This window comes from Giraffa tippelskirchi, chromosome 3 (genome assembly GCF_054371585.1).
Source record: "Giraffa tippelskirchi isolate mGirTip1 chromosome 3, T2T-mGirTip1v1.2.pri, whole genome shotgun sequence".
Classification (NCBI taxonomy): domain Eukaryota; kingdom Metazoa; phylum Chordata; class Mammalia; order Artiodactyla; family Giraffidae; genus Giraffa; species Giraffa tippelskirchi.
This window is the reverse complement of record NC_137277.1, coordinates 2053092-2065207: the sequence shown is the minus strand read 5'-3', so window position 1 is coordinate 2065207 and position 12116 is coordinate 2053092. Positions and strand designations below refer to the sequence as shown.

General features: G+C 46.0%; 1 protein-coding gene across 1 annotated transcript in view; it reads left to right on the top strand.

Annotated features, from left to right (window-relative positions):
- LOC145542310 (ATP-binding cassette sub-family A member 9-like) overlaps positions 1-12116 on the top strand; it is a 58255-nt gene that overhangs the window by 10309 nt on the left and 35830 nt on the right. The window contains exons 7-16 of the mRNA XM_081580855.1: positions 1039-1180; positions 1434-1619; positions 3155-3302; positions 3726-3894; positions 6000-6061; positions 6804-6914; positions 7564-7739; positions 7927-8046; positions 8700-8838; positions 9577-9667. Of these exons, the coding sequence (XP_081436981.1) occupies positions 1039-1180; positions 1434-1619; positions 3155-3302; positions 3726-3894; positions 6000-6061; positions 6804-6914; positions 7564-7739; positions 7927-8046; positions 8700-8838; positions 9577-9667 (1344 nt within the window). The remainder of the gene's footprint in view (positions 1-1038; positions 1181-1433; positions 1620-3154; positions 3303-3725; positions 3895-5999; positions 6062-6803; positions 6915-7563; positions 7740-7926; positions 8047-8699; positions 8839-9576; positions 9668-12116) is intronic.

Sequence of the window (12116 nt, the reverse complement as noted above, 5' to 3'; positions counted from 1 at the left end):
GGGAACCCTGGCGTGCTGCAGTCCAAAGGGTCACAGGGAGTCAGTCATAACTTAGCCACTGGACAGCAACAGCAAAAGCTAGGAAGGGCTTTTACCCGGGTTTGAAAAAAAATCATAAGAACAATAATATTTTATGGCACCAAATTTTTATATGAAATTCAAATTTCAGCGTCTACAAATACATTTTTAGTGGAACACAGCCGTGGTCAAACTGTTCGTGTTGTCTGTGACTGCTCCTGTGTTATGAAGGCAGTGCCAAGTACTAGCCATAGAGACTATGGTCTGAAAAGCCTAAAATATTTACTATCTGGCTCTTCAGAGAAAAAGTTTGCTGATCCCTGCTTCATCATCTGTTTCGTTTGTTTTGGTTTTTGTTCCATGATGTTTATGTAATTACTGAAAGAGGAGGTCCAGAACTGACAAATCAATCATCATAAATGTCTTCCATGGAAACCTCTCCCATTTACTCTCGTTATAATATCCAGCTTTGTCATTGTCCAGTCACTCAGTCGTGTCCGACTGTCTGTGACCCCATGGACTGTAGCACACCTGCTCCTCTGTCCTCCTCTCTCTCCCGGAGTTTGCTCAAACTCATGTCCATTGAGTCGGTGATGCCATCCAACCATCTCATCCTCTGTCACCCCCTTCTCTTCCCACCCTCAATCTTTCCCAGAATCAGGGTCTTTTCCAAGGAGTCAGCTCTTTGCATCAGGTGGCCAAAGTATTGGAGCATCAGCTTCAGCATCAGTCCTTCCAACGAATACTCAGGGTTGATTTCCTTTAGGATCGACTGGTTTGATCTCCAGTTTATTTGTCTTATTTTGAAATTAGCAACCTATTTTATGCATTAACTTGTTTTATTGCTACCTTCTCCAGTAGAAGATGAGACTCAGGGGCAGAGAAGTTTTCTGGCTTACGAGATGTTGTGTTCCCTTTACTCTTGGTATATGGCAAGCTTCACAAGACAGCTGCTGAACAATGAATGAGTCAAGCAATGGGATAGCAGCACTTTGAACTGATGCTTTCTTTCTATGCCAGGCTGTCCTGGGGTTTGATGTACACTGGCTTCATCTCTATCACAGCCACTCTGATGGCTCTTATAGTGACACATGCCCCAGTGGTCATCCTGACTGGTTTCACGGTGGTCTTCACCCTCTTTCTCCTCTACGGCCTGTCTTTGGTGAGTTGGTGAACTCTCTCTCTCTCCCCATCTCTCTCTGAACTCTTGCTCAGAGAGAACTACCAGTCATTTCTCGCTGATTCTGCTCACATATCCTCGGTTCTGTTTGCAACATTTGAGTCTGCATGCGACAGTATTTCTAAATACTGGGGGCAATGATGAAATATACTTCTGCATGATGACTTCTCTTCTGTTGTGCCTCTGAGGATTCCCTGCGGATTGCGGGCCACCTGGAGTCCTCCTCTCCTTTCAGATAACGTTAGCTTTCCTGATGAGCGTCTTGGTGAAGAAACCCTTCCTTACGGGGCTGGTGGTCTTCCTCCTCACTGTCTTCTGGGGGAGCCTGGGATTCACAGCTCTGTACAGACACCTTCCCGCGGCTTTGGAGTGGATCTTATGTCTTCTCAGCCCCTTTGCTTTCACTGCTGGAATGGCCCAGGTAAGACCTCACGAAACTGTTTCACTTATTGTGTGTGCGCACTCAGTCATGTCCAACTCTTTTCGACCCCATGGACTGTAGCCCGCCAGGCTCCTCTGTCCATGGAATTTTCCAGGCAAGAATACTGGAGTGGGCTGTCATTCCCTCCTCCAGGGGGTCTTCCCTTCCCAGGAATCAAACCCATGTCTCTTGTGTCTCCTGCAGTACAGACCGATTCTATATCACTGTGCCACCTGGGAAGGTTTTTAGATTCCTCCTAGATAATTCATACTATACATACTAAAGGTTAAAATCCCCATTTGCTTTTGTAAAGGTGCACATTGAAAAGACAGAAAAGGTTTTCCTTTCTCTCTCTCAGCACTGTCAGTTTCCTTTTAGATCTGATTAATACAGACTGATACCCGGTTACTGGTGTGGCCAGCCTTTACTTTTATAGGGCTGTCCCTCAAAGAACATTATTTCATTTAATGCTTAGGAAACATGACCCTCCATGTGATCACCAGCATTTGAAAACCAGTAATTCCCTAGAGACATTGCTAAGATCAGCTTATGTACGGATTTATGTATTTATGGCTGTGCTGGGTCTTCATTGCTGTGGGCAGGCTTTCTCCAGTCGCGGCAAGAGTGGGGTCTGCTCCTCGCCGCCGGCCGCGCGTGGGTCTCTCGCTGCAGAGTGGTTCTCATGTTGCTGAGCACGGACTCGAGAGCACAGGCTCGGGAGTAGTGGTTCCCGGGCTCAGTTGCTCTGCGGCATGTGGGACCTTTCCAGACCAGGGATCGAACCCATGTCCCCTGCATTGGCAGGAGGATTCTTAACCACTGGACCACCAGGGATATTTTTATTTTTATTTTTTGATTGGCCAGCTCTGTACGAGACTGACCTCCTCTCAGAAAACGTAATTCGAGTTACAACATCATAACTTGTGCTTGGTCGCTCCCCTGGTGGCTCAGACAGTAAAGAATCTGCCTGCGACGTGGGAGACCTGGCTCTCATTCCTGGTTGGGAAGATCCCCAGGAGAAGGGAACGGCTCCCTGCTCCAGTGTCCTGGCCTGGAGAATGCCACGGACAGAGGAGCCTGACGGGCTACAGTCCGTGCGGTCACAAACACCTCTACTAAGAAATTCTTCTTCTGTCTTCTGCCCGACTGCGAAAGTACTTCAGCCGTCTACCTTTCACTCTCAAACAGTGTCCTTCCTCTAGACCTCCTACCTCTCCTCCACGCTCAGCCTGAAGTCCTACAGGCAGCCCAGCTGAAATATCAGCTTCCTTGTTTTCACCTCTGCCTGGAGGACTTGGCTGTTGCAGACTGTGGCCTTCTAAACCCTGAGTACCACCTTCACTAACTCCCTGACTTGCTCTGTGCTTAGATGGTTTCCTTCCTGTATCTTCCAACAGATCAGAGCTCTATGAACACAGGAATTATGCTTCATTTTTCTTTTCAATCCCCATGTCTAGCAGAAATAAGACAGTAATAATTTTTAATGCTCTGCTCATCCTTTTTCAATTGCACACATGTATCTTTTTTTTCCCCAGCTTATCCATTTGGACTATGACGTGAATTCTAACATCGATTCAGATTCTCCAAAAGACCAGTACCTTATAATAGCTACTATTTTCATGTTGGTTTTTGATGCTCTTCTCTATTTGGTATTGACATTATATTTGGACAAAATTTTGCCCAGTAAGTAGTAACATGATTGCGATTCAACACAATTTCATTCGTTTCTATTTCTTTAAAATGACTGTCTGCAACATATTAGATATAAATTATCAAGCATCCCCCCTACCAAAGTTTCTAAAACAAGCCGTAGCGGTATTCTGCATTTAATATCGCTTTCTAAGATCTTGTTCTATCATAACATTTTAGATAGCTTATTTAAGAAAAGGGCAGTTATAGATTAAGGACAATTTATCGATTTAGGATAATAGATTCAGGATAACTACCCTGTTAGTGCTTGTCTCAGAACTGACCAAAGAATGCTAGTTCCTGATGCTGGGTCTGAGGAATCGCTAAACCTCCCCAGATGGGTTGCTTTGTCTTCTGGTGGCTCTGGTGTTCAAGGTGGTGACTGACCCAGTGCTCCATTACCGCCTGTTCGTGTAGCTGAATACGGACATCAGCAGCCTCCCTGGTTTTTCCTGAAGTCCTTTTCTTGGTTCCAACGCCGAAGGGCTGATCACGCGGCCCTCGAGAATGACATGGATCCAGATTCTCCATCCAATGACTCTTTCGAACCAGTGTCTCCAGAACTCCACGGGAAAGAAGCCATCAGGTAATGAAAACATCACGTGGAACTGAAGTGGAGAGTAGGTCCGAGAGCAGAGCTCTATCAGGCAAACTCAGAGGGGACAGAGGTGTCTCTCAGCGCCTCTGTATACCCACCATCCCAGGATGCTGCACTCGTGAAAGGCTCCACTCATTTTTGGGGGGGTCACACCACTGTGCAGCTTACAAGACCTTAGCTCCTCACCGAGCAGGGGAACTCGGCAGTGAAAGCTCCAAGCTCTAACCGCTGGACTGCCTGGGCGTTCCCAAGGCCAGCCTCATTCTTAGTGGCGCTTTCTCTTCTCATCTTGTCCGCATTTGCTTTTACTAATATCTTAGGACAGAACGACGTCCATCAGCGACGTGATAACCTTCATGTTTCCCTTTTCCTCATCACCTCTCTTTTCTTCTGCCTTTTTGTTTTTCTCTGTCCTTTCCCTTTAGACACAGTCCTCATCTTTGTTATTCTGACCCCCCTTTTCTCTGCAATTCACTTTATCTCTCTTCTTTTGCTTCCTGATTAATAAGACCGGAAGGAAGAAGCAAGAGATACAGAGAAGGGGAGATGGGAAGGAAGCAGGAGCCAGGGGCGCTCCGGCACGCGGATCTTCCCTCTGAGATAACGTGTGTGCTGTAGTCCATGCTGACGGCTCTATTTCCAAACCACCAGCAGCACCTAAACTCCCTGGATCTCTGCTCAAAATGTGCCCATCATACGATGCTGCCTTTGTCTCACACCTGAATAAAACCTTTCTGGTTCACCCCCTCAACTAGCCGATTTTAACTCTGAACATTTATGATACGTACAGTCTCTAAAGAGTAACTTTTGAAAACAAGGGTCCGGTATGAACAGACACCAAAGAGTGGCGTTCTCTCACTCCTGGTGTCTCAGGGCTGTGTCATCAAGAACCGTGATCCCCCTGCAAGCTGGAATCTTCACGCCCCTGCCGATGTCTGGGCCAGAATCAGGGGCCATCAGAGGGGGGTGTAGAAAGTCCTAAATGCGCAGGAGGCATTTTGTCTTCCCCAGTGGGCAGGGAGCAAGGTGTTTATGATTTGTGAGTTATAGTTAGCCAGAGCAGCTCTATGCTCTAGGAAAAACATCTCCAGAATGAACAGAGGCCTTAGGGGCAGACAATCCCACATATTTGAACATGAGATAATTTAGGAGTTTGAGTTATGAATTGGCAACCCTGGGCTACAGGTCTTGCCTCATGGCTATGCCCTGTGCTGCAAACAATAGGTTGTGTGTGTGTGTGTGTGTGTGTGTGTGTGTGTGTGTTAGTCACTCAGTTGTGTCTTTGCTCTTTTCGACCCTGTGGACTGTAGCCCGCAAGGCTCTTCTGTCCATGGGATTCTCCAAGCAGGAGTACAGGAGTGGGTTGCCATGCCCTCCTCCAAGGGATCTTCCCGACCCAGGGATCGAAGCTGCATCTCCTGCCGTGTGCCGCTAGGGAAGCCCTGGTGAAAAAAAGGTCACGCAGATGAAATCACAGGACCCAGCTTAGAATGCACCTTCACTCTGCTTAAAATATTTTTTCTCTGTCCTCTGTTTTCTTATCTTTTTCCTCTTCTCCCATCTTCTTGGGAAGTGTCTTGTCTCCCAGGCATTTTTGTTCTCTGCACATAGGATCTTATTCACTCTACAAATCAAGCACGTGGGAGAGTTAATGTCATTCCCATTTTACTGAACTCAGTGAGCTTTGGGTCCATGGATGGTGCGCGTGGCACACGAGTCTGGGACTTGACCCAGGGTGGTCTGACCCCCAAAGCCGCATGTCTCCTTGCGGGCACACTGCTTGCTTCTGTCCTCCACCAGAGTGCGGGGCCTCTACACACCGTCTCATCGCCCACTTTCCTCTGGTCCAGTCACTTCTCACCGTCCTCACGGCATGCTGTTTCCATGGACTCACGCTGCCTGCAGAGTGTGAGCTGCTCAGCATATGACGAGCATGGAGGCAGGCTCTGATGAGATGCTGAGATGTTTCTGTCTGTCTGCGGACCTGCGTGAGGGAAAAGGACCTCCAGCTTTCCCGACAGCCTCGGCAGCTCGATTCATGAATTCTCTGTCCACCTCTACCATTTGCTCAAAACGTCTTCCTCTCTTTTCAGAATAAGAAATCTTAAAAAAGCATATGGAAAAGGCAAGCACGAAAAAGCAGAAGCTTTGAAAGGTAATGAAATAACCTCATATGTAACCTATTGATGTGATTTAGCAATGGTGCATCACTGTTACACTGTCTCAGTCATGATAAAGAACAGATATTCCAGGTACCATGAATTGCCTTTATTTGAACACATTATGGTTTATTCCAAGTAAACTTCAAAATCTTATAATAATTTTAGGAAGTTGGATGCACCACTGATATCTTATGGGTTTGAAGGATACAGGATAGCATGATAGCATGTTTATTTTCGACTCATGGTATTAACCCTAAAGCTCTTTTTATTAGTCAGCCCATCTTTAATGACAAGATTGCTTTCATTGAAAAAAACTGTTAATCAGATAATAATATATATCATGACAATACTGCATGTATACGATGTGTATCATAGAATGTGCAGTTTTATTTTTTTAAGATTTTTTTTGATGTGGACCATTTTTAAAGTCTTTTTTGAATTTGTTACATGTTGCTCCTGCTTTATGTTTCGGTTTTTTGGCTGGGAGTCCTGTGGGATCGTAGCTCCCTGACCTGAGATTGAACCCACACCTCCCACATTGGAAGGCAGAGTCTTAACCACTGAACTGCCAGGGAAGTCCCAGAAGATGAAATTTTAAAGGAATGAATTTGGGAGTGCATTTTATTTTGAGTATTGCTAGCCACATATGCAGATGCTGTGAGAACTTCTAAAGATTTCAGAGACTGTAAAGTTACCATGTAGGCGCTGAGTGTCATCTTCTTGGAATAATACCAGGCCTGGTATTTGACGTATACGAAGGCCAGATCACCGGCATCCTCGGTCACAGTGGAGCTGGGAAAACCACCCTGTTAAACATACTCAGCGGACTGTCGGCCCCAACGTCAGGTGAGAAGACAGTCGCGCCACGAGCATGAGCAAGTGAGCTCCCTGTGCTTTTCATCCGTTCACTAGTTTCATTCATGAACTCCAGGAGGTAGTTTCATCAACTAATAGCCACACTCAGGCACTTAAGAGAGGCTCCTTAGAAGGTTCTTCAAGTAATTATTTGACAGATTTATGTTGAACTTATTTAGGAAAGTCTTTGTGGCTTAAATAGGTCATGATAAGGAGCTCTTCTGCTTCCTAATGGGCTTGGATGTATTGTGAACATTGTGTTAATTCATCAAGAGGGTATAGTACTCCTTTTAGGTAAAAGGAATATGGATAAAGAAAGTATGAGAAAAATAGAAGCTTTGGAAGGTAATGAAATAGCCTCATATGTAACATAGTGATGAGATTTAGCGACGGGTGCCTCACAGTTACACTGTCCCGGTCGCAATTAAGAACAAATATTCCAGATCTTATGCCTTGCCTTTATTTGAACACACTATTTTTATCTGAGCACATTATTGTTTCTTCCAAGCAAACTTAAAAACCTTGTAATAATTTTGTTATAATGTTTAAAGGACTTTAGTATTGACACACGTTGTTTTCCATTTTAAAATCTCTCAAATGAGACCTGAATCTATCCTGAGGCTGACTGTTTCCCTTCCAGGGTCCGTCACCATCTACAATCACTCACTTTCAGAAGCGGCTGACTTAGAACACATCAGCAAGATCACTGGAGTCTGCCCACAATCTAATGTGCAATTTGGCTTCCTCACCGTGAGAGAAAACCTTAGGCTGTTTGCTAAAATAAAAGGGATTCAGCCACACGAAGTGGAGCAACAGGTAGATACCTATGTTAGCTATCACAGCCACGAAAATAAAACTGCTTACCTAGAAAATCCTAAATGTGTTTGTGTTATTTCTACACAATTCATCGTCGAAAGGTCCGAAAGGCCCTTTGCAATGAACAGCAAATTGATTGTGTCTTTAAGAGAAACAGTGTAAATTTGAACTCAATATCCTTTGTTAGGTCCAACGAGTTTTACAGGATCTGGAGATGGGAAACATTCAAGACGTTCTTGCTCAAAATTTAAGCAGTGGACAAAAAAGGAAACTGACATTTGGGACTGCCATTTTAGGAGACCCCCAGGTAAGTCGAACTGAAATTACTGGTGAAATCAGATGGAGGGCTGTGAAACTGTTGTGTGCGATCACATTTATAATTTTACAAGCACAGTTGAGTCTTGAACAATGCAGGGTTCAGGGGCGGGTTGGGCAACCCTCTGCATGGTGGGAAATCCTAGTAGAACCTTCCAGTCAGCCGTCAGCACACATGGTCCCGCCTCTGGAAATGCATCCAGCCTGGGACCGCGTGCATTGCGGTGTGGGTGAAAAGCGTCCGCGGATACACAGACCGCGCAGTTCAAAGCTGTGTTGTTCGCCAGTCTGCGGTATATTGCTCCTCATTTTTTGTTTGCTTTCATTAATTGATTTTTGGGTGCTCTTATTTATTGAGGTAGAGTTGCTCTCCAATGCTGTGTTAGTCTCTGCTGTGCCACTGTGTCCATCAGCCCCGCGCACACATCCATCCCCTCCCTCTGCGAGCTCCCGCCCCGCCCACCCCCGCCCCGGTCCTCACAGAGCTGAGCTCCCAGGGCTGTGCAGCAGCCTCCCGCTAGCTGTCTGTTTCACACCTGGTGTGTACACATGTCCATCCTAATCTCCTGACTCACTGTATATCGCTTTTTAAAAGCATCCGACACGAATGGGGAAAGCGGTTTCAGGGGCTTTCCCACCATGCAGGTTTTGCTGTTGGACGAGCCGACTGTGGGGTTGGACCCTCTTTCAAGACACCGGCTGTGGAACCTCCTGCGAGAGAGGAGGTCAGACCACGTGGTCCTCTTCAGCACCCCGTTCATGGATGAGGCTGACGTCCTGGCTGGTGAGCCTTGCGTTTCCTTCTTGTATCTCAGTGACGACTTAGGGACCCGGGTGGAATGTGTACAGCGAGGCTCCAGTGCAGCTGCTGAGCGTGTGGCTCCCTCAAGCCAGGTGGGAGGACGGTCCTCTGGCCGATCTGAGTGTCTTCAGCCCCGAGGGCGTTGTCCCAGCAGGGATTCTGATCCTATTGCACAGCACCTCACCTGTTGTAAAATACAAAGCATACTCCCCAAGATGTGTTATGATTTATCCTGTATGAAGGGGACGTCCCAGGTGGCTTGGTGGTAAAGAATCTGCCTGTGATGTAGAGACGCAAGAGACATGGGTTCAATCCCTGGGTCTGGAAGATCCCCTGGAGAAGGAAATGGCAACCCACTTCAGTAATCTTGACCAGAGAATCCCCATGGACAGAGGAGCCTGGCGGGCTACAGTCCATGGGGTCCCAAAGAGTTGGACACCACTGAGCACGCATGCACACATTCAGTATATTCGGAATGTCAGTTGGCTTGAAACATCCTTTTAGTGTATGACAGTTTTTCTAAATATACTCAAGAATAAACTAACACATCAGTTGATTTATCAGATGTCAAAGAACGTGGCTTACTTATGACCAGAATTAAGATGTGTCTGTGTTAGCAAGTGGTGCTCCTAAAATACACTGTTTGTTCATCAATTTTTTTTTTTATGAATAGTGAAAAAATAACCTCTGAATACAATTTATTTCATTCTTCCAACTTAGATAGGAAGGTGTTTATGTCCAACGGACGGCTGAAGTGTGCGGGCTCTTCCCTATTCCTGAAGAGGAGATGGGGCATCGGCTACCATCTAAGGTACGGCCCTTACTGCAGGTTAGAATGTGCTGGAAATGTCAGGGACATGACGTCACTGTTAGCATGCTAACGTAGGTTGATCATTTCAAGAGAGCTGTGTTAGAACAACACCACAACCGCTCTCTCTCTTAGCTAGATGAATGGTTTATGGGATTGGAGACATTGAGACTATACGAACGATTAAACCAAGTCGGTGGGCTTCCCTGGTGGCTCAGTGGTAAAGAACTCGCCTCCGATGCAGGAGACGCGGATTGGATCCCCGGGTCAGGAAGATTCCCTGGAGGAGGGCATGGCAATCCCCTCCAGTGTTCTTGCCTGGAGAATCCCACGGACAGAGGAGCCTGGTGGGCCACGGTCCATGGGGTCGCAAAGAGCTGGACACGACTTAACAACTAAACAACAACAACCAGTGAGATTTAAGCAGTGTCTGGAAAATATGTTCACAACCCAGTGTTTGCGAAGAGAGATTTATCGACACTCCAGCCTCTCTCTTATCCTGTTTCTAATGTTTATTTTGCCAGTCGTAGCAATTTCAATAGCTTCCTCTCTGTTCTCCCTGACTTCATTTCCCTGTCATTTTTTTCTGTCTCCTTTTAGCACTATTAAGTAATATCTATCACTTCACTAAGCGTGGACTATATTTTAGGTACTTCCTAAGATATTTACATATGGAACACTCATATAATCATACTTAATTCTCCAAATAACTTTAGAAAGATGGTATTATTATGCTTCTGTGACAAGTCAAAGAATTTTGATAATCTTCCCACTCTCGTGTCATTTATACTGTGCTTAGTTGCTCAGTCGTGTCCAACTCTCTGTGACCACATGGACTGTAGCCCACCAGGCTCCTCTGTCCAAGGGATTCTCCAGACAAGAACGCTGGAGTGGGTTGCCATGCCCTCCTCTAGGGATCTTCCCCACCCAGGGATCAAACCCAGTCTCCCGCATTGCAATTTGGACCGAGATTATAGATGTGATGTAAATTTACTCCCTATACTTCCCAGTAAAGTGTAATGTTTCTTAAAAAGTAATTCAAGCCATTCCATCCCCAGTGGCAAAATGGATCCCACGTTATTCACTCCAAGGGCTTTGTTGTTGCTCAGTCACTAAGTCGTGTCCGACTCTTTGTGACCCCATGGACTGCAGCACGCCAGGCTTCCCTGCCCTTCACCACCTCCCAGAGTTTGCTCAAGCTCATGTCCATTGAGTCAGTGATGCCATCCAACCATTTCATCCTCTGTTGTCCCTTTCTCCTCCTGCCATCAATCTTTCCCAGCATCAGGGTCTTTTCCAATGAGTCAGTTCTTCACAACAGGTGCCCAAATTAATGGGGTTTCAGCTTCAACATCAGTCCTTCCAATGAACACCCAGGACTGATCTCCTTTAGAATGGACTGGTTGGATCTCCTTGCAGTCCAAGGGACTCTCAAGAGTCTTCTCCAACACCACAGTTCAAAAGCATCAATTCTTCGGTGCTCAGCCTTCTTTGTGGTCCAAGTTTCACATTGGTACATGACTACTGGAAAAACCAGAGCTTTGACTGGATAGTGATTAACCACTATATAGCGGTTAAATGGATCTCACATCATTCACTCTCAAGTGTTTAACTTGATCTAATTGGTGATCCACCGTGATTTCGGGGCACTACCTGATTGAATAAATGCCTCAGCTGAAACCAACACGGCTGTCCTCTGGGGTCCCCCACATTGTAGTTTCCTGACTCTGCTCAAGGAGGGACACCTGTGTGCTGATTCTTCCTCCATCGCGTTTTAACCGAGTTCAAATCTTATCGGCTCTTGAAGGTCTTCTCTGAATGTTTTCTCTTGAGCAATAACCATCCCCTTTACTGCAACCCTGAAAGCACTATTTTGAATTGTTGCCTGAGGCATCTTAATTAACTTCTTTGATCCTCGGTTAAAAAAGCAAAACAATAATACCTACTTCACAGTGAAGGCTAAAAATATTGAAATGAATACCTGACAAGGAAGCGGCCGCTCAGCTGATTTATTTCACCTTCCCTCTCCCTTCCTCCTGTTATGTGCTGCTTTGTGTCTCTGTCATGTTCCCAGCTCCTTTAGGGAAGGCGCGACATTCTTCCTGTTTGGTATCCTGAAGAGCGATTCACCCAGGGTCTTATCAACTCAGGATACTTTTAGCTGCAACTGATTTTTTTAGGTTTGTCTCACCAAAGCCCATTAGGATGCCCTTGTCATTGTACAACCTCAGTGAGTTTCTTTTTCTTTTTGGTGTCAGATAAAGTCTCTGACTTTGTATTCAAATTTTAATATTTACTTATTTACTTGGCTGCTCCAGGTCTTAGCTGCAGCACTTGGGGGCTGGTTCCCTGACCGTGGAGCGAACCTGGGCCCCTGCATTGGGAGGGAGCATGCAGTCCCAGCCACCAGGCCACCAGGGAAGTCCCAGCCTCGGTAAATGTCAGTGGACGT